We start from the raw sequence: 26,419 nt of genomic DNA on the forward strand, positions 1-26,419 counted from the left end.
CTGGTATTTCCATTTCACCCATGAATGCCCGTATAGGTAAAGGGCTTCCGGTTGTCATTGTCATAAAAATGGTCACTTTGGGCTCTTTAAGGCAGGGGTGCTCAACTCCATTCCTCGAGCCCCCCAACAGGTCAGGTTTTCAGGATATCCCGTTTTAGCACCGGTGGCTCAACCAGAGGCTCAGTCTTTGACTGATCCTCTGCTGAAGCTGGGATATCCTGAAAACCTAACCTGTTTGGGGGGATAGGGGGCCGGCTTAAGGACTGGAGCTGAGCACTCCTGCTTTAAGGTATAATGACAGATGATGTATAGCCATAGGGTGGCATCTCTGACTTAGTATATGGGGGTTTATCCACAAATGAAATAACCATCATCGCTCATTAACAACCTTTCAAGTGAATATACCCCAAATATTTTTTAAATAAAAGTGATTAACTTATCAAATCGGCTCTACTATCTTCGATACCTTGGGAATAAAGCCTCGTGCAAAACAGCATGTTGTCAATCGGTGTGCTTTTCATTGGCAGCAATGTCAAATAAAAAACCATGACGCATTTTCACGTTATTGCAGCTGTGTGATATGGATATAGTTGTAATGGTTTTCACGCCTTTTTATCAGCAACCTAAACTACACCAATAGGTTGTCACCGACTTGGTTTTAACGTCAACACTAAAGAGTTGTCGAGATTTCTCTCAAACTCCTTGGAACACGGATCCATTCAGGTTCTCTTACTTTCCAATGTGTCGTCTCTCTCCCCTAGCACTGAGAGAGTTAAAAACATGACTAAAATATTGTTAACCTACTGAGTACCTAAAATTACCAACATGCTATCAGTTGGCATTTTATAATTGTACCATAGGGACAATTACATTCTGCAGACTTCTATGACCAGTGACTTGAAAGCGGCTTCTCCAACAAACATCAATTCTTTGTTCTTGACAAAAGAGGCCGACACCCAGACTCCTTATTTTCTGGCTATTTCTTAGCCTCATATTTTATTTAGCAGTCTGTGCCTTCAGTGGGCAACGAGGAGCTTTGTAGCACTGCTTTAAAGTGCAGTATTGATTTCCCGATCAGAAAGGCCTATTACTCCACAGTTTTTTATCAAACCCAAGGTTCTTAGAAATGGATAAATGTGGCATTCTGTATTTGGGCTTTTTTCCCTATACTTTTTCTAAATCTCATGCGTTAATTTGCAATCCTCACTAGTGATCCGTTGTGAGAAAACAATGATGTGAAATCATATTTTTAGCTTTGCCTTAAAAATGGCCAACATTGTGGATTTTGGAAGTGTTTCTTATTAATTTAGGACAGATTCCTGCAACTGTGAAATCACTGTGGTATTCTTGTCTCAATAAGCCTACAGTATGAGTTCCTTAAGAATGTATTCTTTTTTAAGTGGTATCTGTTCACGTTGGAGATGGTTATCATGGTCCACATCACAAATAGGTGTTATTTGGGGACTAAAAATAACAATTTATTGGATATTATAAAATGTTTAAGTATAGGATTACAATTAATGAAAGTAGTACTAAATCAATGGCCGTGTCATGTTTAATGGGGTAGATCCAGATAATGGACTTAGGCACTTGGATCTAAATGTAAAAAAACAAATATTTTTAATCACAAAATGAATTATCTAACAAGAAAGTGTTGCATGGCTTCGAAATTTCACTCCAACATAGCTGTAAAAGTATGTTGCTCAGTGGAACTACAGCTTTAGCATGGAATTCTTTGGGGGTTCTAAAAGTACTTTGGGCAATTAGCACTTGAAGATAATTAAAGGCTATAGAAATAGTCCCCCTATTCAATATGTTGTGAAAGCGTTTGATTCTCGTCAGGTAAGTTATCGTACCTATTAATTTGATTAAGGCTGAAAACTTTACTGACAAGGAAAAGAAGTGTTCAAAGCATATCAAATGTTTGCCCCCGTCCCAAATTTACTAAACAAATAAGTCTCGGCACTCAAGACCCACTCAAGTTAATAACCATATTAACTAAGCAGGCTTTTGGTGTGAGACATTCTGTAGGCTTTTTCCTGCTCTGGAACGTGCCTTATGGCAAAAGACTGCCTAGTAAATACAGCCCATTAAATAAATCCGGCCTTACTGATTGGAAAACACCCTGCAACAGTTATTCTCAGATCCTCTTTATCTAGACCACCATGTAAACATTACCTAGAAAAGCCATGTAGACAAATGGTCTACTTTCACTTTCAAAAGTGGTCACTTGCATCTGCCACAATCTCGCACACCGCAACGGTTTCTGCTATCAGAATGAAGCCCTTACATTTCAGTAAGCAAGAACCACTTGTATGCCTTCCGTATATTCTTCTGAAACCCTATCTTCCCGGCTTTTGTAATAACATTTTGCTTTAGGTGATTCACAGCAGAGGTTATGATCGGCTTTAAGGAAAGCAGGGCACATCATTAGCCATGTAGGACAAGGTCACGTGATTCCTAATTAGAGTAATTTGATATGATGATGTAACATGAGCCCAAATGAAAAATAATTGTTTAGTCTGGTTCTGTTAAACAATGAAATGGTAAAATTAGTTTTTATGTGTGTCACACAGAATCACAGAGACCCCTCAATTGAGATCTAAGAGGGTAAAATAGAGGCATCTGATTTATTTAAGAGGGTGGTTCTAGCTTGTAGTGGTTTTTTTTTGTATTGTAGACAGCAAGGGTAGGTGATATTGAGAAACTGAACTCATGCAGTGGTGAATTCAGAGAAGCAGGCATCAGATATTGTAGTACAGAAATCCCTGAGAAACTGGTTAAAACAATGTTTGGATGTTACGTTGTACTGGATTACATTTATGTTCTCACCAAGTTGGACTTTGATCTAATACAGAAAAACTGAACATCACTAGAGGGAGGTTTCATTATATGGTTAAGAAACAATCAAATACCTGCACGCTGGAGTTTGTAAAGCTGCAGTCCTGTCTATAATTCTAATTTATATTGACGAGATAGTAACTGGTGAGTCCCCTGGAGCTGAGCCTCATTGTGTTCTGCTGCGGGAAGAGATGGGCGAAAATCTGTGTCAGTTTGAGCCACAAGTTCTTGGCTGGGTTTGGGACAAAATTAGATTCGCAGACGGATATTTGTAGGTGGTTTGGACAGTCATTTCCCCTTCACACGAATGCTATAACATCCGCCTGCGAATGTGTATTAGAGTCCCAAGTACAGCTCAACCCCCTTATAACGCTGTGCTTGGGGTCCAAAGAATCACATCGCGTTATAAGCGGATCGCGTTAGAAATAATGTATACATTTTACAATAAAGTATTTAATATACCAATAATCGAGTTGTAAAGTATTCATAAATACGAAAATTGGGAGCCACGCTTGCATCGCGTTATAAGCGGATTCGCGTTATAACGGGGTTGAGCTGTACTATATATAGCTATAGCCATCTATATATCCCCTCAAACCCCTTTCAAACAAGGGGGATATGTATAATTCAGGTTCTGAAGGTTCTGGGTGGCGAATCGAATGTCATCCCGTTTGCAAACTAATGTATACACATTCTGAATCAAAAGTGCACATAGCGTTCAGCGGTGTTGCACGCATTGCAACAAAGGCGAATGTGCATTTTGTTTTACGCTGCGCCGCGAATATTTGCGGCTGAAAGGAATCCTAACATACGCAGCATATTTGAATGTGGTGAACGATTCACTTATCCCTAGCTGTGTGGGGGACCCTCTTGTTCCTGAGTGACGCACCGGGGAAGTTACTGGTGATACTTCTCTGTTATAGTGGAGAAAAATATAAACCGAAATGCACCTCAGCCGTTCGATGGGTCGTACTTTGTATTCCATAGCATTGCTAATGTACAGGTCACATTCAGGAGTATTGAACCTATACAGAAAGGAAAACCTTTGTTATTCTTAATGCTACCAGCTGACACATTTGTGTCATTGAAGTCATTCAGTTTGTTAAATGTGTACACATCAATGGCTCACTAAATACATACTCAAGGCTTGAATAGACCTATTCTAAGCCGTTTGTATTTGACTGACAAAGGGCTTTTGCATTAACAATGTTTTGTAACCCCTTCCACACCGACGGGTTAAAGGAAATTAAATCTCTAATTCACCCTGTTGTTGCCAGTTGAAAATTGTTCTTTTATTGGCTTATGAGGGTTTTCACATAATAGAAGGAAGTGCAATTGTTACCCTTCTGACTGTCCGGTTCCTAAAGGAGCAGTTCAGATAATGCATAATATTACATCTATAAGTAAATATTGCTGTATAGCTTGTGCTTTTAAACCAAAACCGCAAAAAAGATGGGTAATGTTCAAAATCGTTTTAAGAAGAATATGAAGCCTGAAAACAAGCCTAATCATTGAAACTTTATAGTTTCCAAATTATGTAAGCTACACGAGAATTTCACTTAGAGCAGAAATTCAGGTTTTATTTGTATTATTACAGCATTGAAGCAGGTGTCCCCGCTGAACTGTTTATTCACAACTCTGGGGGCCCCCTGCTTCCAGACATACTTGTTTAAATGTCCCGATCACGCTGGCCAATAAAAGCCACAACGGATGATGTCACAGCTTCCTATTGGGACGCAAGACATGTAAGCTGCCATTTTATTAGGCACACAGTTTCCTGGCTGCATAGATGCCGACACCACTGACGGAGGTAAATACCTCGGGAAGCTGAAATTAACACATTTCAGCTCTGGAGACCCCATGATGCAATTCTGTAATAATAATAATAAAAAAAAACAATAAATGAAACTGCTTTCACTATGTATATAATTTTGAACAGATTTAAGAAGATCAGTATAAAACCTTAATGTTTTCTGTTTATTAAGGACAAGAATAAAATTGCATTGACTGGTTTTAAATTATATTACATTTTAGGGCAATAAAATATGGGTGCAAATGATAAAATAAGCCCATCATCAGTGCATCATCTTTCCTTATTTTAAATCTGACGACTGACCCAATTCATGTTTTTACTTGTGGTTCTTTTTAAGTTGGTAGCAGTTAAAATGCGGTAATTAAATTCGCTCTGTTTTTTAGGCAGTCTATTTTAATGGTGGATAGTGGAATTCTTTTATATTAAAGCATATGCGGATGCTCCGAAAATTATTTCATGTTCTTCTTATGTTCTCATCGGAAACTTGTATTTCCTCAAATACTGACCTAGTGTGCGAAGAAACAATTGGGAGATTCCACCACACTCACTGCCTGCCTTGTGCGCAGCAGCAATCCGCGTATATATCACAATCTGCCGTTACCTGAAACCAGAAGGAGCTGTTTTGGTTCTGGAGAAATGTAAATTGTGGAACCTTTTTAGGGTGGGTAATGTAGGCAAAATCAGGGCAAAACGAATGCAAAAACACTGCACCCGATTTGGGGGCCTATGCAGAGAGCAGCGAATTTTAAAATTGGCGAATTTATTAAAAAGTAGCTTTTTTGGAGAGTTTTAATCTCCATATGCAGAAAAGTGCGAATTCTGCTATGTTTAACATGGATGCGTGTGGCGAGTTTAAATTGGCGAGATGCGCGCTTCAGAAATGTGTTAAAACAAATTCGCGCCTTTTTTTTTCCCTTTGCAATGGCCGCGAGCGGCAGTTTTTTCTGGCGAGGCAAAACGGAGACAATCGCGCCATTTTATTGGCGCGAACAGCCGCTAGATGCCGTTCGCGCCTCTCTGCATACGGATATTTTTTAAACTGGCGAGATTGAGGTTCTCGCCAGCCGCGAGGCGAGTTTTACAAATAGAAAAGAAAAATTGGCGCGTTTTTCGGAACTCGCCATTTTCTGCTGCTTTCTGCGCGATTTTCTCCAAAAAATGGCGAATTTCGAAATAGCGCTGCTCTCTGCATAGGCCCCTTAATCAATGTTTTACAGTGAGCATTTTTTTTCGCCCACGTTTTGCAGCCGGGAACCTCTAGGCTTCTTAGTAGAGGAAACTATAGTGTGCAGAGCTTTCAAAATGTCATAGGTTTCTTCTTCAAGTGTACAGAGTTCTACAATTAGTAAATGCTTCTTTATTTAAGTCGGACCTTAGATTGTAAGCTCTTCGGGCGGGGATGTCCTTTCCTATTGTCTGATTTTGCTGCACTTATTGTATTATTATAATTCCCTGTGCTGTATTCTTTGTGAAGCGCTGAGTACACTTTTGGCGCTATATAAATAAAGACATACAATACCTTCCGATTGGGAAACTCACAGGGGAATGAATGTCAATAAAACCAATGCAGAGAACCTCTTGGCAACTCATTTGCCTGCTATAAGACTTCACTTTATTGCTTTACATTTTTTAGAATAGGACTTTTACATATTACTTGCAGTCGGGATTGGAAGTTTGATGTCTATTAGTAGTAAACCATACTAAATGGTGCCCTTTTCTTGAAGACCTGAGTAACTGATTTCCTGTTGAGCTGTCTCATTTGCACCGGGCTGAAATATGAATACTTCCTGTTATTTGTTAGGAGCAGACAGCAAATGGTTGAATAACCTTTTAACTCTTTCTCTCTGAGTTCGTTACTATTGGTGGTCTGACGTACACTGGCATTCTTTTTGAAGAATCCGCTAAAACAGTAATTTAAATCATGAACTGGTAACAAAAGTAATGGGCACCTTGCAATACATTCGTTCTGTGAAATACATTTTAACTAGGAAATATGTCAGTGTTTGCTGCATTGACAATGTTACACCCCCCCCCCCCCCCCACCACCACCACCACCTTTTTTTCCCTCTCTTTTTTTTGTTGTTGTATATATAAAGCATGTGGCAATGTATCATTCTACATTCTTACCTAAACTGGCAATCATTTGGTGCTCCTGTTATAAATCTGTAAAAATCCTGATTGTGTGACTAACCAAATGGCCGCCTTCTAACTTTGTGCTGCATATGATATGTAACATTATTATTAAGTGTAACATTATTGTTACAACTTTCAGAGTAATAAGCTGTTTGGAACACAGCAACATAATCTGTTGGTGAGACTTTGTTGCCAAATGGCTGAGCTCAAAAAGGTGTGCGAGAGGCTGTTTCAAAAGAGGAAGTGGATATGACTTGCTAAATAGTTGCTGTAGCAGCCAAAGAATGATCAGTACATTGAAAAAATCATTAAAAATGGCATTAGGAGTTTAAAGATAAAATGCAGACATTATGATCTAATACAGTTCTTTGCAACCTTTTTTTCGTTAAGGACCCTGGAATTAGATTGAAATTCTGGGGAATCCCAACCCTCTTAATTCTCCCCCCCCCCCTCCCATCTCTCTTTTCCCTTCTTACATCCTTGCTCCCTACCCCCCTTATGCTCTCTCCCCTACTCCTTACACTCTCAACCTCCCCTCCCCCTTACGCTCTCGCCCCCCCTTACGCTCTCGCCCCCCCTTACGCTCTTTCCACTCTCTCTCTCTCCGTCACGCTCTATCCCCTTACACTCCCTCTCTCTTCTCCCCTTTACACTCTTCCCCCTCAGTCTTGAGAAACACACACGCTCCTTTAGTCAGCACGCCGGTGCACAGCTCTCTCTTCCTGTCAGCCAAAAGTTGAAGACTTCCGGCGCCAACAGGAGAATGGATCGCAGTGACTAGGCGGCTGCTGCTGCTGAGCGAGGGATTCTCCGGGTCACTGCTGCATGGGACAGCAGGGAGAGTTGTCCCAGCTCTCCGCCTCCCCCCCCCCCCTCCATCTGGCGTTCGCGGAACCCCTGAGGGATGCTTGGCGCCCCGGTTGACAATGACTGATCTAATACTACAGAACTTAATTATTAACAACAAAAAACATAGGATTTTTCACGTTTTGCTGCTTTAATGGAAAGTGGCACTATACTAATTGCTGGCCTGCAGGATATGGTGGTGATCTCCCATAACAGAGGGTAGTGTTTTTACATATTGTTAGTTCCACTAAAATTATTAGTAAATAAAGTGTATTTTGAAATAAAATGATTTATTTGAGTATATTGATGGAGTTGGTGTTCCCATGAGAAACGCTTAAACCACTCCGAGTACCCAAAGTCTGAAAGTTATATGTATGAGCCCAGTTTAGTAAGAAAACAATAGGATCTGTGAGTTTTGCTGAATGGAGCATTCAGATTCGTTAATCTCGCGTCTGATTTGTAAAATAAAAATAGCAAGTGAATTGATGAAGAAATGAATACCTGATGAAGGGCCATATGGGACCTGAAACATTCTTCACTGCTCTCTAATAAACGGAAGAGGCTGCACTAAGAAATCAGTGAGTAAGGCCGCGTTTATTGTCACAGCGACGCTGGCGTCACACTGCGGCCGCTGAAAAAAATCAAATTTAATTGGCTTCCAGCGATCGCAACCAAGTTGTCGCGCTGTCGCGTCGCTCCTACTATAAGCACACGCGACGGATCTAATACATTGTTTTGCCGCGTCGTCGTCTATAAGTGCGGCCTAAGAATCCTGCTATCCTGGTATCTCACTTGGGAAACTCTTGCACTGTTTTTTCAGTCTGTCTTGTGCTGCCCACATATTTAGTGGTTTTACCCAACATATGGTTTTCGGCAGAAATTATACCACTTGGGTCATAACTTTAGACATTTGATACCGGAGAAGATGATGCATTTCTATAAGAGGCAACACATTGTGCAATGGAGTATGTGTTTGTTAGCTAGTGTTGTATAATTGTGCATGCAGAAATCCTGGCTTCCGTTGGTGTAACTCCTACTAGAAGGTGGCTGTTGGTAATCAGGCTGAGAGTAAGTGGGACTTCTGCATGATGCTATCCTACAGACTGCAGAATTCATCATTCTTAGCTCTTATTCAGCATTACTTGGCTGTTATCTCAATTTGTTGCCCGGCAGCCATTATATTGAGCATGAGAATTTCTATTGGTGACCCAGTCAGACATATGTTAATGCTTAGTAATGTATTGCAAAACCCACAGTTCATTTTACAGACAACCAGATAGTTACCTGGTGCTGGAAGCACCACCATTGGGTTTCACAGGACCCCTTGAACCTGCTGAGCCTTTTCTTTTAACATGTCATGTTTTTTGAGGGGTCGGGTGGGGGGTTGTTGCTATAAACTGCTACCCATTGTGTCCAGTTGAACGTCTGATTCTTTCCAAAACTCACTCGACACACGTTCAGTTAAATCTGAGTAGTAAATGGTCTCTTTTAAAAACACATGGTTTAGATTATTTAATAAAGCACTTTATTTGAATTACCAGGGATAGAGCAGGTGTTATTTACATTATTTTTCACATTTTACTTTATCCTTTGGACTTTGTTACATTTTCAGATGTGCTCTGCTTTGCGTATTCCGTGAGAACAAGGGGAGTCAGCCTGTTTACTGTCTGAAAACAACAGCAGACAGAATGGCGACTTCCCTTCCAGCGGTTAAATGCAAGAATGAGAGAAATGTTTCCTACCAGAGGACATTGTGCATGAAAAAGTGTTCAGTTGAGAAACAGTAAGCTGCTTCTGCGTGCTGATTTCACCAGAACACACTGCACTTTTATTGCTTCTATCATTGTACACCGTTTAATATGGCATCTTGTTACAACATTGGGTGTGGTTGCAGAAGGCTCCTACTGATTGTCGAGGCGTTTAAATGTAGCACTGTAATTTATTAGACTTTGCCGAGAGCTTGCTCCTTACAGTCTGAAGAACAAAACTGAGGGGCAGATTCAATCCAGTTACTGAGGGATCTCCGTTTTAACCTGTACCGGAAGATAATGAATCTCTCCCTAAATGTGCATACGATTCATAGTCTTACTAACAAAGAAAAAATGCTGCAGTAAATCAAATGTTGCAGTGACTTGGGGTTAGTAACAGTTCTTAGAGAATAAATTTTGGCTGCTATTTTTAAGGGACATCATTATTTCTCCTAATTTGTATGCTGATTGACGAGTTAAGGGTAAAGAAGGAACAGTGATATAAATCCATACATAAAAAAAATGGCATTCATTTAGACCGTCAGTGATTTATTTTTGTATTGTAGATTTGTTCATCAGCAATAATGCTGTGGGGGAGAACAGCACATTCTCGTGTACATCTTTCTGTTTGGGTTTATCCTGCTTGACTCTGTACTGAGAAAAGGAGACCCATTATCCATATCTCTTGTCACTGAAAAGCTCCAGCAATGTAAATGAAATAATCCAACCCAAATCATCTGCAAGAAGCCGTGCTACTCGGTAACGAACTAGAGTTGAAGATTAAGCAGGGCAGTCTGTGCTTCATTGTGGGCCTGCAGTCTGTGCTTCATTGTGGGCCTGCAGTCCTCACCATGGTGGTTAACTAGGTTCTTGAGATACAGCCCTCAAAAACCACAGCTATTCAGAAGTTCACCATCTCAGCCTATGTATTATTGTTAGACATCCAGAAGGACATCGTTCTGTGCCAAGCGTGGGCCTTCAATATATTGAAATCGGAACCCCCGTCAATCTCATGGTCAGGAGTGTTTTCTTTGTAATGGACACATGTAGAACTGCAAGTAATATTTTATTAAAGCTACAAACCAAGCTATATCCTATTTTTATCCTTTTTTATTTTTTTAAATAAATCAGTTCTGTACTACGAGAAAATACTTGTAGCATTTTTTTAAAACAACTCTTTATTACATTTTTAATGTATTATAATGTAACAAGCATTTTTTGTTTCTATAGCAACCATTTACACATCCCTTTCCTCTTCTGAAACAGGCTCTGGCACCAATCGTATCTAGTGTCGGCCTGGTCAGGTGATCTTCCCACAGAATTTTGCATCTTGGGTCCTCTTCTGCTGTACTGACAGCCATTTAATTAACCCCAGAGCTGAATTTTCGCTGATCGATCACAGGAGAATAGATCGGTTTGGAACTTTGCTAATTACGTATAATTGTGTGGATTGTATTGATGCACATATTCAAGGGAAAGAAAAAAATGGCAGCTAGGACTGCTGCTTTAAGTAAGCTACACTTAAAGAACAAACCCACACTCTAACTAGCCACGAGCGGGGACCCTGATCTTATTGCTATACTGTACTTACATAACAGTGCATGCTATACTTGCACGCAAATTTAGTGGTATTACTTCACGGTTTAGAAAGAAGCTTTCAATGGCCGTTCAATAGGAAGCCGGAGATTTGGCAGTCATTTTATTTCCCCTGGAAGGGGGGAGGTGGGGGGTTTGTCATCAGATCTGAAAACATCCTGTAAAAAAATAAACTAAATTACATTTTAAAAACGAGCCGGGGGATTGTACAGACCAAACACATAAATTGTATTCTTTTGCAGGACAGTTTTAAAGTTGGATAGCGGTACCTATGGCTGTTTGTTGCATTTAATGTATGTGTCTATAGAGACATTCAATTTCAGCACAAACTCTGTTTTCGATGAATATGTATTAAAATAGCAATCCATATAAGCTGTAATTTTACGCTCACTTCTAAGTTATTGTATTGATACAGGGAGTCTGCTGGTTGAGGTTTTCTCTGTTTTTCGGTGACATCTTTCACTTTGAGTAATCGGAAGCTGGGATATAATAAGACAGACGTTTTCGATCTCAATAAGACTTGCATAGAGCAGCTCTGTGCTGTTGTTGGTAACTACTGGAAAGAGCTGTGTTAGGCTTTAATTTACGTTACTTTATTTTACTTTACTTTTACTTTAAATTATGGGAGAATTTACTATATTAAAGTTGTTCAATCTAGTGTGTTTCACTTGACAGACAATCACACACACACACACACACACACACACACACACACACACACACACACACACACACACACACACACACACACACACACACACACACACACACACTCACACATTCACACACACTCACATTCACACACACACACAGTCACACACACACACAGTCACACACAGTCACACACACACACAGTCACACACACACACACAGTCACAAACACACACAGTCACAAACACACACAGTCACACACAGTCACACACATACACAGTCACACACACACACGCACAGTCACACACACACACAGTCACAAACACACACGCACAGTCACAAACACACACGCACAGTCACACACACCCACGCACAGTCACACACACACACGCACAGTCACACAAACACACACACACGCACAGTCACACAAACACACACACACGCACAGTCACACATACACACACACACGCACAGTCACAAACACACACGCACAGTCACAAACACACACACACACAGTCACAGTCACAAACACACAGTCACAGTCACAAACACACACAGTCACAAACACACACACACACACACACACACACATTCCCCCTCTCCCTGCATCAGAAGCTATCTGATTGGTTTACAGCCTGTCACATGGTGAGACCGTCACTGTAAAAATCAAATTCTACTGACTAGAGAGATTTAGGTCGCACCATCGCGCCTACTATAAGCGCATGCTACAGATTCAATGCATTTGTTTTGACGCGACGTCGCTGGCACTATAAGCGCAGCTTTAGAGTAATAAGAACTCCTTTTTAGTATTTTTAAAAGTCACTTGTTTCCTTCTAACAAGTAGAGAGAGGAGGGAAAAAAACATCCGAGTCCAGCTACATGTCTCACACAGACTCCCCCAGCTTGTGCCAGTCGCATGCACCTTACGGCGCAGTAGTAGTAAATATTGCTCACGGTGCCTCTGCTTACGTGTTAGAAGACCAGAGTGTCCCCTCATTACCCAACATCGCTAAACATTCTCTGGGTCCTGTGTTGGGAGCGTGGAATTGCCAGAGCAAGAGCACCATGGAGAATCTATTTCCAGCAACATTTAAGCACTGGAGTGTTGCTATTATTACACACTTCTTTCCGCCCCTAACAAGAGCAGTGTGTGAGATACAATAACTGATGTTTGTGAACGTGATTTTCGCTGCTTGCCTTTTAGGTCTACATTCTCAAAGCTATTAAAGCTATAAGGCCCCGCTCACACAGCACACTACACAACGTGCGCGCGCGCATTCGTCACAGATTCCTGGCGGCCAATGGTAGTGTTCAGTATTGAAACTACCATTGGCTGCAAAGTACGGCGTCGACGCTGCTGCAGTAGCGGGATTCTTTTCCATCTGTGATCTCCGGCTACTGCAGCGTGACGTCAATTTCAGCAGCCAATCAACAGAACGTGCTTTTTTTTTTACAGTATTTTCTCTAAATTGAATGGATTTGCGTATTAAAATGAAGCCTTTGTTTTTATTCACAGATGCACTCTTCTAGCTTAACCGCTTCCTAAACAAAAATATAACGTGTTCTGCCTTGCCTAGTACGAATACTTACGGGGGGAAAAAATAATCATTAAAGTGCTGCTAACATCTAAATGTAATAACGTAAGCACAAATGAGTTTACATTTTGAACGAAACGTATTTATACACGTAGATATACAGTACGTTGGCAGTTCGCACAGCTCCAAAACACAACCATTCCACTTTTGATGCCTTTATGCAGCCAGTTCCATAGATATGACATCGGAGAGTTTTAAAAGCACTTTCATTCCTTCCTGGATGTCGCCCTGTGTCTGATCATTCCGTCTGCTGGGGATGGTCACACATCGCCCAGTAGACAGAGACACGCGGACGCACGCTGCGTCGCAAAGTCCCCAGTGGGAATGCGGCCTAATGCTTCTTCATCCTGTCTCTTCAGTCCAGCTTGGTTCTTACAAAGTGAATGAACAGACTACCCTAAAAACTTGCCCCTCCTGAAGCAGCAGTACACTCACTCCTTTCAGCAACATGACTGCTGCTTTAACTACTTAACCAAGAAGCAGCCTCCCTGAGCAATAACTTGGCATTTATGAGACATCCTTGCAAATGAACAGATGTCCTGTGGAGATCCGATGGGTGGGTCCATTGCGAAGATGACAGATGACAATTTGTAATTATTGCTAGACACCACTACCCATAGGAAAGTCATATAAGGGTGTCTGCTTAAGTTTGCTTGCAGAGAGTATGAACTTACTCAGAACTCCTCTATGGCTAATCTCTTCCTGTCATCACTAATCTCTGCAGCATTCCTTTTCCAGTATTGTGTGCATCTGACGAATACTTTGGAAGTTGGTATTTGACACTGTGCCGGTATATTTGCAATCCCTGGTAGCTTCTTTACAAAATGTTGATTTTTGGTCAGCTAACAAATGCATCGGTTCCTTTAAACAAATGTAACAGTCCTTAATGTAAAGATGTGGCTGCTTTTGTTTCTTTGAAAATTAAGCACAATATATTTTCTTCTAAGCCATGGGAGTGCAATCTTTTTCCCCTGCGCCCCCCTGCCGCCTGTCGTCCTCCTCCGCGCGCCCCACTTCCTCCTCCTTACCTTGGTTCCTGGCGTTATGACGTCACGTTGACATAGCAACATGACGTCACATGACCCTGCAGCGTCATTTGACGCTGCGTTGCCATGGCGATGCATCTGCAGATGCCGGCTGAACCACGGTAAGTAAGGTTTACAGAGGCCTCCGTCGCTTCCCCGGCATTTAATTTAAGTGCCTTCGGGAAGCGCGCGGGGCCTCTGTAAACCCTGCGCCCCCCACTTTGCGCACCGCTGTTCTAAGCCCCTGAATGGGGGAGTGTTTGTCAATGGAGCTTCTTCTACCCTTATTCCACCCTTATTCCATTCTGTTGTTTTTAGAAAGGCAATAAAGACGAGGCATATGAGAGAGGTTACACAGTAAATATTCTAAAAAATAGATGTAACAGACTTCTAGGTGCCTGATTTTTTTTTGTTACAATTGGCTGAAAGATGCATTTTTTTTAAGCCCTAAAGTATGTCACTGCCATTGCTCAGACAGCAACCAAGCTCTAGCTCAGAGGTGCCCAAGACTGAGCCACTGATTGAGCCACCTGGGCTGAAGCTCGGGCATCTTTAAAGCCTGACGTATTGGGGTGGGTCTTGAGGGCTGGAGTTGAGCACCACTGGTCTAGCTGACAAGTCTAAAAGGGTGTAACACCGTGGCGGAACTACCATATGTGTAGCAGGTTCGGCTGCATCAGGACCCACCACCTTTAGGAGCCCATCCTCCACGTGGCGGCACTTATTTCAGCATCCGGAACAGAGTTCTGGCATTTCTGAAAGCTCACCTCTCTCCGGCCCATACCTGTGGTACTGTGACGGCGGAGGGAGCTCACCCAGATGTTCCTCTCACAGACGTTATGCCCCACCGGAATTTGGGTCCAACTTCCACAATCACCACTTGGGTGGACCCACTCTATAAGTAGGGCCTCATAGGGAAAGGGTCCTTGTTTAACAAGTCCTGTTGTGGCCAATGTTGTTTCTCCTAATGGGAGTGGATGTGATCTCCAAGTAACAAACATCAGCACACATGATACACTTTTAGAATGCCCTGATTAGGTGGACACAGCCACTGAGATCTCAAACATCACACTTTGAAAACCGCTTTATATGGCTTCCTACAATCTCATTGCTTTAAGCAGAAACATTCGTCTCTCTCTGTTTCTTTGGAAATTAAGGAGGATTATTTTCAGTGTGAACTCGAAGGTCCTGTTTATTGGGAGTAAAGGCGTGCTAAAGCTTGACACCCTTTTGCAGATCTATGCCTCAGTGAGGTTGTTGTCAATCAGTGGCTTCTTCAGTGCCTGTCAATGGACTGATCTAGAGTGGGGAGGAAGATGGCGTTGGGGCCTGGCTCTTTCTTTGTTGATTGCAGGGCAGGACCTGCTTACACAGTAACATCTCACAGAAGGGAGTAGTTGCAGAAACTTAAACCAACAAAAGGCAATAGTCATGCAGATTAAAGGGGTTAAAACATGTGACAGCCATTAGTTTATTTAGTCTTTGGAGGGATTGGATGTTAAAACTAACAAAACAGAAAACCTTTTTCTCCAAGAACCATAAAAGTATTAGAACTGCCCTCATTTTAAAGGATAGGAACGAGGGTATCCCCAGTGCCGAACCACACTATTTTCAGCTTCGGGGATCCCTTGGTTTCCGAGGTACCTGCTGGTAAAGGTACTAGCAGTTCCGTCCCTTTCCATTCAGGAAAAAAAATGGCGGTTTACAGCTCCTGCGTCATACGGGCTAGTAGGAAGAAATTGCAGGTTCCTATTGCTCACATGACATCGGACATTTAAAAATATATATATTTATATATAATGCCAGTACAATTTCTGGTAAGTATCTCAGGAGCTGGCGGGGAGGCTGTCCCTGAAAACAACGTGGCTCATCTCCCAGGACCTCCTGGTTTCCACCCAGCAAAAAGAGAGGGTTTAGGTAGGGGGGTTGCTGATTTAAGATGATTACGTGTGAGTGTGTATATATATATATACATACTTGGGTAGAATTCTATTCTTGAAACTCTCAAAGAACTAGCCGTACAGACCATTTCAGAGGAATTATAATTGTACTATGATAAATATATATGTATATCAGAGTTGTACTAATGTGGTTTCATTTTATTTCCTTTCTAGATATGGAAAAATTGTTTCCACGAAGGCTATTTTGGATAAGACAACAAACAAATGCAAAGGTACGTTTACACAGATGGTTCTTTGGAATTCTGTGGCTTATTTAAACCTCGCTGCCCCATTTAATTACTGTGTTCAACATAGATCCATAATGATTAGAGCTCTTACAATGCAGCATTAAACAAGCCCCGTGTCCTATGTCCGACATCCTATATTCCGAATTCCAGTGAAGATTTTTAGAAACTAAAGCCGAACACAAGAAATTAATTAGCGAATACGTTAGTCAATGCTTGCTGGTCTCCGTTTTCATAAGGGAAGATTAATCCGAAACAGGTCCTCCGAGCAACCAACCACAATCCCAAAACCTCTTTGAGAAAAAACAGGGAATATACGCACCCTCCCTTAAAAATTCATTTTCCGTATGTTTCTTCTTGAATATGGAAATAGCCATTGGCTCCTATGGGAAGTGTTGATTTTGCTGCCTGTTGATCATTTGTATTAACTAGTTCCTGAATTAAATGAAATAATTAAAAATAAAGAATGCTGAATACTCTGTTGCAAAAAGAAAGTCTATTCATGAGAACACTTGTACATACTTTAGATATATTTGTAGAGTTGTGTATTACAGGCATTAGCTAAAGTTAGAACTGTATATCGGTTTCTTTAGTACATTTGTACTTTGCTCAGTAAGGGCTACCAGCCAACTCCACTGCAAGCCAAACTAGCAGACCTGACTCTATCTAGTACAGGGATGGCCAACTCCAGTCTTCAAGGGCCACCAGCCGTTCAGGTTTTCAGGATATCCCTGCTTCAGCACAGGTGGCTCAATCGAAGACCCCTGCTCTAGTATAATGGTTACATGCACAGCGCTCACTGGCATCTCTGTCCCCTGCATTCAGCAGAAGAAAGAAGCTGGGAAACAGCTTTCCCCTTGCCCAAGGAGACTGTAATACTGCTAAAAAAAACCATTCAGCAGCACCAAGAATTTGACAGGATTCCACATTGTGTAAATTGGCTCTGCTAATTAGAAGGGGGCCAATTTAAGCAGCACTTAATTACAAGTTTAATCTCTCAGTGCCGTTCGTTCTTTGTTCTCAAAGTGTATGGCAGTGGGGCATTTTCTATTACTATAATTAGCAGATGTATCTTTCTTGACCCATTTTTCCCCTCTCTCCAGAAACAGACAAGTGAATTCTGTGCCCTATCCTGCAGCTTTGTGTATTCATGTCATAAACTGCAAACACGAAGGCCTCATGTTCAATGCTGTTTGTGTTATTAGAAATCCCTCCTGCTAGTGAAAGGGTGGGACAGCGTTACTGGGTGAGGAAAGAATTCAGTCAGAGGACTTTGGGGTCACCATTGACTCATGAGGAAGACGACCAGGGTTTGTAAGGAAGGCTCATCTTGGGGCCAGACTCCTTTTAGTGCCAGAGAGCGCAGCAACCCTATATCCTAGTGGGACAGCAATTATTGGAATAACGTAATGGGTATAACCTCCGATTTTCCGTTTTAATGCTGCAGTTCACGGAGGACTTCATTATTTTAAAACTAAAAATGTTTGTTTCACCAAATCATTACTAAATAATGTTAGATGGTAGATGAGGTTGAAAAGAGACATATGTCCATCGAGTTAAACCTACTGTATTTGTAATTACAGATGTTTATCCCAGACTATATAATACTGCGGGTACCTTTTTTGGTTGTTTACATATACATTCTACATAATGTTCCATGTCCTGCACTTCTTTGGACCGGAAAGGGTTATGTATCAACCATCCCTGACTGCAAAGCTGCGGCTGATGCACTAGATCAGGGAGAGCTCAACTCCAGCCCCCTCCCCCCAACAGGTCAGGTTTTCAGGATATCTCCGCTCCAGCACAAGTGGCTCAATCGACTGAGGCTCTGATTGAGCCACCCCAGTGCTGCAGCAGGGACTGATTGAGCCACCTGTGCTGAAGCAGGGATAACCAGAAAACCTGACCTGGTGGGTGGGGTGGGGGGGGGGGCGCGGGAGTGCTTGAGGACTGGAGTTGAGCACCCCTTCTCTAGATTATTAAAATAAAAAAATCAATTGTAAGTATTGGAGTTTTTACTCTGATAAATCTGGTGCTATTTTTACCTCTTGCTCTATATCTGGGATTTTTTTTTTTTTTTGCATAAGCCCAAAACTATAGCAACCTCGTATTTTAAAATTAAATATATATTTTTTTAAAGTTCATTTGTAGCGACAGGTACGAAATATATTTTATTTAGTAACAAACCTTCCTTATTTACAGATGGTAAAATATAATTTCCTATATTTGTATCACGCCTACATTTCCTGGTTATTTATATATTTTCCTCCCAGTAATGAGACCATTCATTGCTTTACAGGTCACTTCCGTCATCCCAAATCTGCTTTTCATTGGTACAAAACGAATTGAGAATAGCCACACAGCAAGTGCCGAGTCTGCCATGTTTGTTAGGGAATTTTATGCCACAGTAATAAACATGAGTTGTTTTTTATAAATGCAAATATATTTCCCTATTGAGGTTTGGAGGGGAGGTAACGGTTAATAACTGGCTCCTGTAGTTGTTTTTTTAAGCTCCTCTCTCTTAAGTAAAAACATTTGAGATATTTGGCAGTATGTACTATTGTAGTCCCCTCAGCACTGATTTATATTGCAGCACGTCACGTTTTACATGGGGATGCGGAATATAAACTGTTTCTCAAGATATGGCAATGAAGGCAGCCTCAGTATATTTGGCTGCTTAAGTCACAGTTGCCGAGTAATTGGCATTGCATCTTTAATTAATCATTGACGTCACCAATCCTGTAATTATTCCCGACACAATGGCATTACTTGGTCAGATTCACCTGTACCCATTATTTTTGTTCATGCTCCAGATTTCGGGTATCTGTTCTTGCCCTCTCTGTATGGTAGTTACATTATAGCATTTGTTTTCCTAGGAGGAAGCCTATTTTTGATAGAATATAACATTGCTGTATTAGGCTGCGTCAAGGGTCAGCGCGTAAGGCGCGTTCACGCTAGCGTGCGGAAGCGTGGGTCTTAGGAAAATCTTAGATTTGGCGCTCACCGGAGCGCAGGGCCGGTCACGTGAGCGGTTCGCCCAATGAGGGCGAACCAGCTCCGTGACGTCACTGGCCCGCCCCCCGACACGCCCCGGACAGCGCGCTAACCAAGGCCAGGGAAAGCACCCGCTTTCCCTCAGGCTCAGCGCGCCTCCGCACGGGAGAAGGCACCCTGGACCGCAGCCGTAACCATTCCTGTTCCATGGGCTTTTATCACGGGCATTCCAAGTTTATTCAACTTCAAAACCATGAAGAAAATAGGCATCTTATATCATAAAATAGAAAACAATGCGTAAGTTGCGTCTTTTTGGAAACCCATCGCCATATGTTTAAGATATTCCTTTTAGGTGACATTAAAATGGATAATAATAATATCACATCAGCATGGCTAGATAAGAAGCTGCTCACTGCACAAGTAAAATAGTGACATTTGTAAAATAGTGACATTTAGAATCTGCCTGCGATCCTTATTCCTCTCTCTTCATATTGTGGATATAAATTGTCCTGCTTTGGATTCACAGGTTATGGATTTGTAGATTTTGACAGCCCTGCGGCTGCGCAGAAAGCGGTTTCTGCTTTGAAGGCTACTGGAGTCCAAGCGCAGATGGCAAAGGTAAGATGCTATAATTGTTGATGTCTGTGTTTGATCACAATAGAAAGAGAATATAATGTATTCACATGATTTTGTTTCTTAGTTTTAATGCACCAAGAAAAAACTTCTTATTTATTTGTTGACTTTCAGAGGTGTGTGTTTGTGTGTGTTTGTGTGTGTTTGTGTGTGTTTGTGTGTGTGTTTGTGTGTGTGTGTGTGTGTGTGTGTGTGTGTGTGTGTGTGTGTGTGTGTGTGTGTGTGTGTGTGTGTGTGTGTGTGTGTGTGCGCGCGCGCGTTCTACATAGTTTAACCTTTGTTGCCAGAGGGGCCAGCACAATCGATGGCAAGAAGCGGTAGGCTTCTACAGGTTACAAAGATGTTACTATACAGGTAGCCTCTACCATGTCATTAAAAGGTTGGATGAAGTCGTAAACCAATGTGTAATCACACATTGTGTATAACAACTATCTAACAGAAAGTACCAATGTTTTCATTCCGTAATAAAACCATCACAAGGACAATGTAACCAAATGTTTAGGTCATCACAATAATCCCCAGGGCAATAGAGCCCAACATTGTAGGCAATTTACCAGGGCAATGTCAGGGGCGGCCAACGCCAGTCCTCAAGGACTACCAACAGGTCAGGTTTTCAGGATATCCCTGTTTCAGTGCAGGTGACTTAATCAGTGGTTGAGTCGAAGACTGAGCCCCCTGTGCTGAAACAGGGATATCCTTAAAGGCTGACCTGTTGGTAGCCCTTGAGGAGTGGAGTTGGCTACCCCTGGAATAGGTCTTTATAGTCCAACACATACGTCCTCCAACAGGACTGCCTGTTATTTATAGACCATCTAAACCTAATTTGATTATAATAACTTTTTCCATCTGATGTTGTATAATAGAACATAGATAAAGTGTGCTTTAGTAACATGGCCCCATGTTCAATATGCCATGAAGTCATATTCCCAATGCTCGGTTAGATTCAAAAGCTTAAATCCTTCCAAACAACTTATTAAAGAGGGGTCACTGTGCGGTGTGAATGATTTCCTTCACAGTGTTTCAAGTCTTCAGTAATATGTATACACACAGTCAGTTTGGTTGGTCTATATTATTATATGTAAAATCAGTATATTTATTTTTTTGGAGATGAGACAGAGAGGAACATGTTCCTTTGATAGATATTCTCTGGATTAAAATGTGACTGCCGGCACATACAGAGAGTTTTTTGCATCAAAGATTTTGAAGAGTTAAACGTTGAATCTGAGAGGCATTTTTGGAGAGTGGCCAAGTTGACAAAGAGGAAACCATATGCGAAGTCTTGGAAGCCAAAGCCTAGACAGATACACATAAATACAAGAGCATCATAGACATGAGCTTTGCATTAAACATCCTTCAAGGCAGAACAGTTTTGAGATTTACATCCCCCAGCTGGGAACAACTATTCATTTTCTGGGTGCTGTAAGTAAGTTAATTTGTAGGGCAGGGGTTGCAAATTTTGGTCCCCAAGAGCTACCGACAGGTCAGGTCTTCAGGATATCCCTGCTTCAGCACAGGGCACTCAATCTTCCACCTGACCTGTTGGTAGCTCTTGAGGACATAACCCAACTTAGAATAAAGACCAGCACAGAATCGCACCAGAGCAGCGCGTTGCTATTCCCTGAAAGACATCCTTGGCCGTGCTAGCAGTAGTTTCGTTTTCATAAGGAAAGCAATTCGGAGAGCACAGAGAACACTGAAATAAGCTATATTATGACAAGAAGGGGGTGAGCCTGGCTTTACTTTGCCAATTTTGAGTGGGCCTGCTTGGTGAGCTTAATCTATCATTTTGTTGGATTAACTCTTCTGATTTGTGTTCTTTAAAGCCCAGGCTTTTCCCAACCTTCCAATTAGAGGTACAGCTCACGCAGAACAAATGCCGTCCTTTTGTTCTCTGTGTGATTTATCTTTTTGGTTTCTTATGATCCTTACAAAGGATTTACATGGAATATTCCAGGTGCATAGTGACTTTTTATTTGACTACGTGTAGAAACCACGGACCACATCTCTCTCTCTTTACCAACTTGATCTAGTGGCAAGAGACCAACATCCACACACAAAAGTTCTCGCTTAAAGAGTCAATCCAAGCCATTTTCTTCATATTTTTTATACAGGATTGAGGCACTTGATTTTATTTGTTTCTGCTCCGGGGAACCCCTGTTCCTGGAGAGATACTTGCCTCCATAGTGGGTGATTCCTTTTTATTCTGTGCTAAATCCCAAAAAATGGTTGTATACCTTTAAATCATTAAGCAGACATTATAGAAGAGAAATATGCAACAAAGAAAAAGCGCACATATAGAATTAATTCAAGTGTAATATTGGTGATAGACAAAAATAGTATTCATTAGTGGATATAGAGAGGTGCAGCTGATGGAAGGGTGTTTCCAAAAACTTGAGCGCAAACGCTCTAGAATTTAAATAGTGAGTGAAAGTGCAAAGTGAGAAAAATAGACTCACTCTATATGGTAGGAGGATAGTGATCAAATTACTGATATGTTACAAAATAGCAGGAACTCCTCAGATGCTAAAGACAAAAAAAGCATATAGTACAGCAGCGGTGCGCAAACTGGGGGGCGTGAGACTGACTGCGGGGGGTTACAGAGGCACCGCGCGCTTCCCGAAGGCCCTTACATTAAGTGCCGGGGGAGCGGCGAAGGCCTCTGTAAACCTCACTTACCTTGGCTTCGGCGGCTTCTTAGACGTGTCGCCATGGCAACGCAGCGTCACATGACGCCGCACTGTCATGTGATGTCACATTGCTATGGCGTCATGACGCTGGAACCGAGGTAAACGGGGGAAAGGGCGAGTGCGGAGGGAGGGGAACCACCGGCAGGGGGGTGCAGGGACATGCTCCAAGTAAAAAACAAGCGTTGTGACTACTCTGGGTCTATAACGTCAGCGCTCTGATACCACACATCAAAGGAAAAACAGCTGCATGCACTCTGCTTCCCTCGGTCTTATGGTCTTTGCAGTAGGATCACTCTTCCGGGTTACCCGTAATGAAGACGTCACCACATAACAAAGATAAAAATGAATAAGATAAGGGTACAGAAAATATATAAAAAATTGTACATTTTTAATAAACGTATTTAATGATAAAAAAGTGGGGAATTTAAGTGTTGGTTTTAAGATCTTGTATCAAAAAGGAATTCAAGTCTTTCTCCACCTTAAGACCTTTTAGGTTTAAGAGTTTGCAATTCATGAATCCAAAATGTCTGTTGCTGAGAAACATTCTGGATTTTATTGCCTCCTCTCCAATTAGGTTCAACTTGGTCAATCCCTAAAAATATAAGACCTGTGGGATTACACTGGTGGAACAATTTGAAATGGAAATGTTCCTAAAATGCTCCAAGATCCTGACCCTTAAGGGTCGGTTAGTCCAGCAACATATTGTAAATTGCATGGACAGCTTACTAAATACATAACTGATGCACTTTTACAATTAATAAATCCCTTGATTTTAAAAATCTCATTAGTACAGTTTGATGTAAAAGAGTCTTTTTTCTTTACCATATTTAGAAGCCTCGCATGGTATACATTTAAAAAATCCTTTTGGTTTCTCACCCAGCCAACTTTCGTTGGTACTGAGTTGGTACTGAGTTGGCAAAAGGCTCGGGCCAGTTTATCTTTTAGATTGTGCCTTAGTGTATATCACTTGAGCCCTATCAGGTAAAAAAAAATCCTGTAATACTGTGTAATTTTTTAAAATATGCCAATGTTTATTTAATATTTTATTAATCTTCATTTGTTGGCTGTTGAATTTCGTAACAAAAGGCATATTATATTGATTGGCTTTTTTTCCCCCCACTGGGTTTTAGGATTAGATTTCTATCAAGTAATGTCGCTTTACTCTTTGCTTTTTCTATTTCCAGTACTGGATATCCCCTACTGATAAACTTTTGCTCTAAGATTGAAGCTTGTTGTTCATAGATTTCTAAATCTGAGGAATTTGTTCTTATGCGACGAAATTGACCAAAGGGTATATTGGAGGTCCATTTGGGTTGATTGCAAATAATTATGTTCTCAAAAGTAGTTGCAATCTACTTGCTTGAAAAACGTTTTGGTTTTGACCACATTATTTTCTTCAATATATAGAACAAGATCTAAAAATGAAATACTGGATTTATCATATTTGTCTGTAAATTTCAAATTTCAAATTTCAAATTGAGGTTGTTATTATTGAGGTATACAGGCAGTCCTCATTTTACAACGCTTTGTTTTACAACAAATGGCTTATCCAACGCTATGCAATGCATAACTATGTTCATTTTTACAACGCCAAACCGGCTTTTCCAACGCTCTTACGACTTACTTTGCAAAGTTGTTTATGTGGATATAATATATATATATAATATATATATTATAATTATATTATATTATATATATTATATATATATATATATATATATAGCTTAAGCCTATAGGGAACCATGTTAAAAATGGTTATTGAGGCAAAAAGTGACACTGTGTGCTCATTTGCATGTCATTTCCCAGAATCCCTTGCTGCAGTGGAAGTGCTGTATGCTGGGTGATAATGGGGAAAGGCGGGGTTGCAGACCTGCCTAAGACATGCAGATGAGCATACAGTTATATTTGCATATATATATATATATATATATATATATATATATATATATATATATAATGCTATATAATATATATTATACATTGTTATATTATATATATAAAATACAGTATATACACTATATAATTTGTGTGTGCTGCATATGTTATTGCCTGTGTAAAATATTTGGTGTATTTTAGTGTTAAAAATGCCTACAGGAACGGAACCTTCCATTTAAACAGTGTTCCTATGGGAAAACGTGTTTCGCTATCCAACGCCATTTTGAGTAACGCATTGTGTCGGATAACCGAGGACTGCCTGTACTAGGAATTCTTGTAGTGACTCTGCAGTCCCTTCCCAGATGAATAAGTATATCATCTATATACCTTTTCTATAGCACCAGGTTTTGCGCCAAAAGGGTTAGCTTGATATATTTGGTCTTCCTCCCAAATACCCATAAATAAATTTGCATAGCTTGGCACGAATCTTGTGCCCATGGCTGTACCTCTTTTTTGTAGAAAGAACTGACTCTCAAAGGAGAAAAAATTGATTAAAAATATAGTAATCCTTCCAGTATAAAACTAATTTGTTCAGGTAAGAGATTGCCTGCTTTTTCTAATGGCATCGCAGCATATCTCGTGGTCTATTACAGTGTAAAGGGACGTTACGTCTACGGTACACCATAAATAGGTGTCCTTCCATTCTACATTGTTCAAAACTTGAATCTCCTGAGTGGAGTCTCTCGGGTAAGATGGCAATTGAAATACATATTCTTTTAAGTACATATCTATGTACTGGGATAGACTCTAAGTGGATAAATCTATACCCAAAATAATTGGACGGCCTTGAGGCCGATCTAAATTGTGGTGCACTTTTGGGGAAAAGTAAAATATGGGAATCTTAGGGAACTTGTTATTCAAAAATTGAAATTCACTTTAATTTAATATACCCATATTTATACCTTTTTGTTCAAAAATAAATCCAACTCGATCATAACATTTTTGGTCGGATCTGATTCGAGAACTGAATATGTTTATTTATCATTTAATATCCTAAAAGCCTCTTCCAGGTAATACTCTTAGACTCATTAGTACTGTCCCCCTCCTTTATCCGCTGCTTTCATCACCAGATTCTTTTCTTTAGCCATCTTATTCATAGCCTCTATTTCTAGTTTGGACACATTATTTTTCCCTTTTGTATCCTGTTTGGCTAAGGTCTCAATATCATTGACTATAAGATGATAAAAAGTGTCAACAAAACTACCTTTGTCACCAGAAGGGTAAAAAGTGGGTTTCTTCCTAAATTTAGTATGATTGAAATCTTCTTTATTACTTGCCACTATAGGATTCAATTAATCTAATTTGGGTATATAAAACTTTAGTTTAAAAATAAGGAATATCATTTTGTTTAGACTCTTTTTTTTTTTTTTTTTTTTTCCCTTATAATACATTTTAGGGTGTCTGTCAAATTCATGTTGTTCCCTCCCTTTATAAAACAAAAAGATAGGACATCAGCACTCCAGGTAATAATAATGAACAGTAGATAAAGTGAACGGTGCAGTAGGGGAAAGGGCAAGACAAATACACAAAAAGAGACTGGTATACACAGAACCCAGATAACCAGTGGTCCAGTCAGAAGCCCTTTACTTGTCGTCACTCAATATCACTAATAGGATATGCAATAGTATAGTAGCTAGAAGAGGTATGAAACCAAAAAACATCCACTAATAATGAAATGATTTGATGCCAGTATTAATAAAACAATTTTAATAGTAATGTAACAATAAAAAATAGGGT

At 40.6% G+C, this 26,419-nt stretch overlaps 1 protein-coding gene across 11 annotated transcripts in view; it reads left to right on the forward strand.

The window, feature by feature from the left end:
* RBMS1 (RNA binding motif single stranded interacting protein 1) overlaps window positions 1-26,419 on the forward strand; it is a 207,456-nt gene that overhangs the window by 131,585 nt on the left and 49,452 nt on the right. For 8 of the 11 annotated variants that reach the window (XM_075609259.1, XM_075609263.1, XM_075609260.1 and 5 more), the window contains exons 3-4: window positions 16,363-16,421; window positions 19,954-20,044. In XM_075609259.1, the coding sequence (XP_075465374.1) occupies window positions 16,363-16,421; window positions 19,954-20,044 (150 nt within the window). Of the gene's footprint in view, window positions 1-16,362; window positions 16,422-19,953; window positions 20,046-26,419 lie in introns of all 11 variants that reach the window. The other 3 variants (XM_075609265.1, XM_075609257.1, XM_075609262.1) reach the window with 1 other exon arrangement.

The sequence above is a fragment of the Ascaphus truei genome, chromosome 7, assembly GCF_040206685.1.
Source record: "Ascaphus truei isolate aAscTru1 chromosome 7, aAscTru1.hap1, whole genome shotgun sequence".
NCBI lineage: Eukaryota > Metazoa > Chordata > Amphibia > Anura > Ascaphidae > Ascaphus > Ascaphus truei.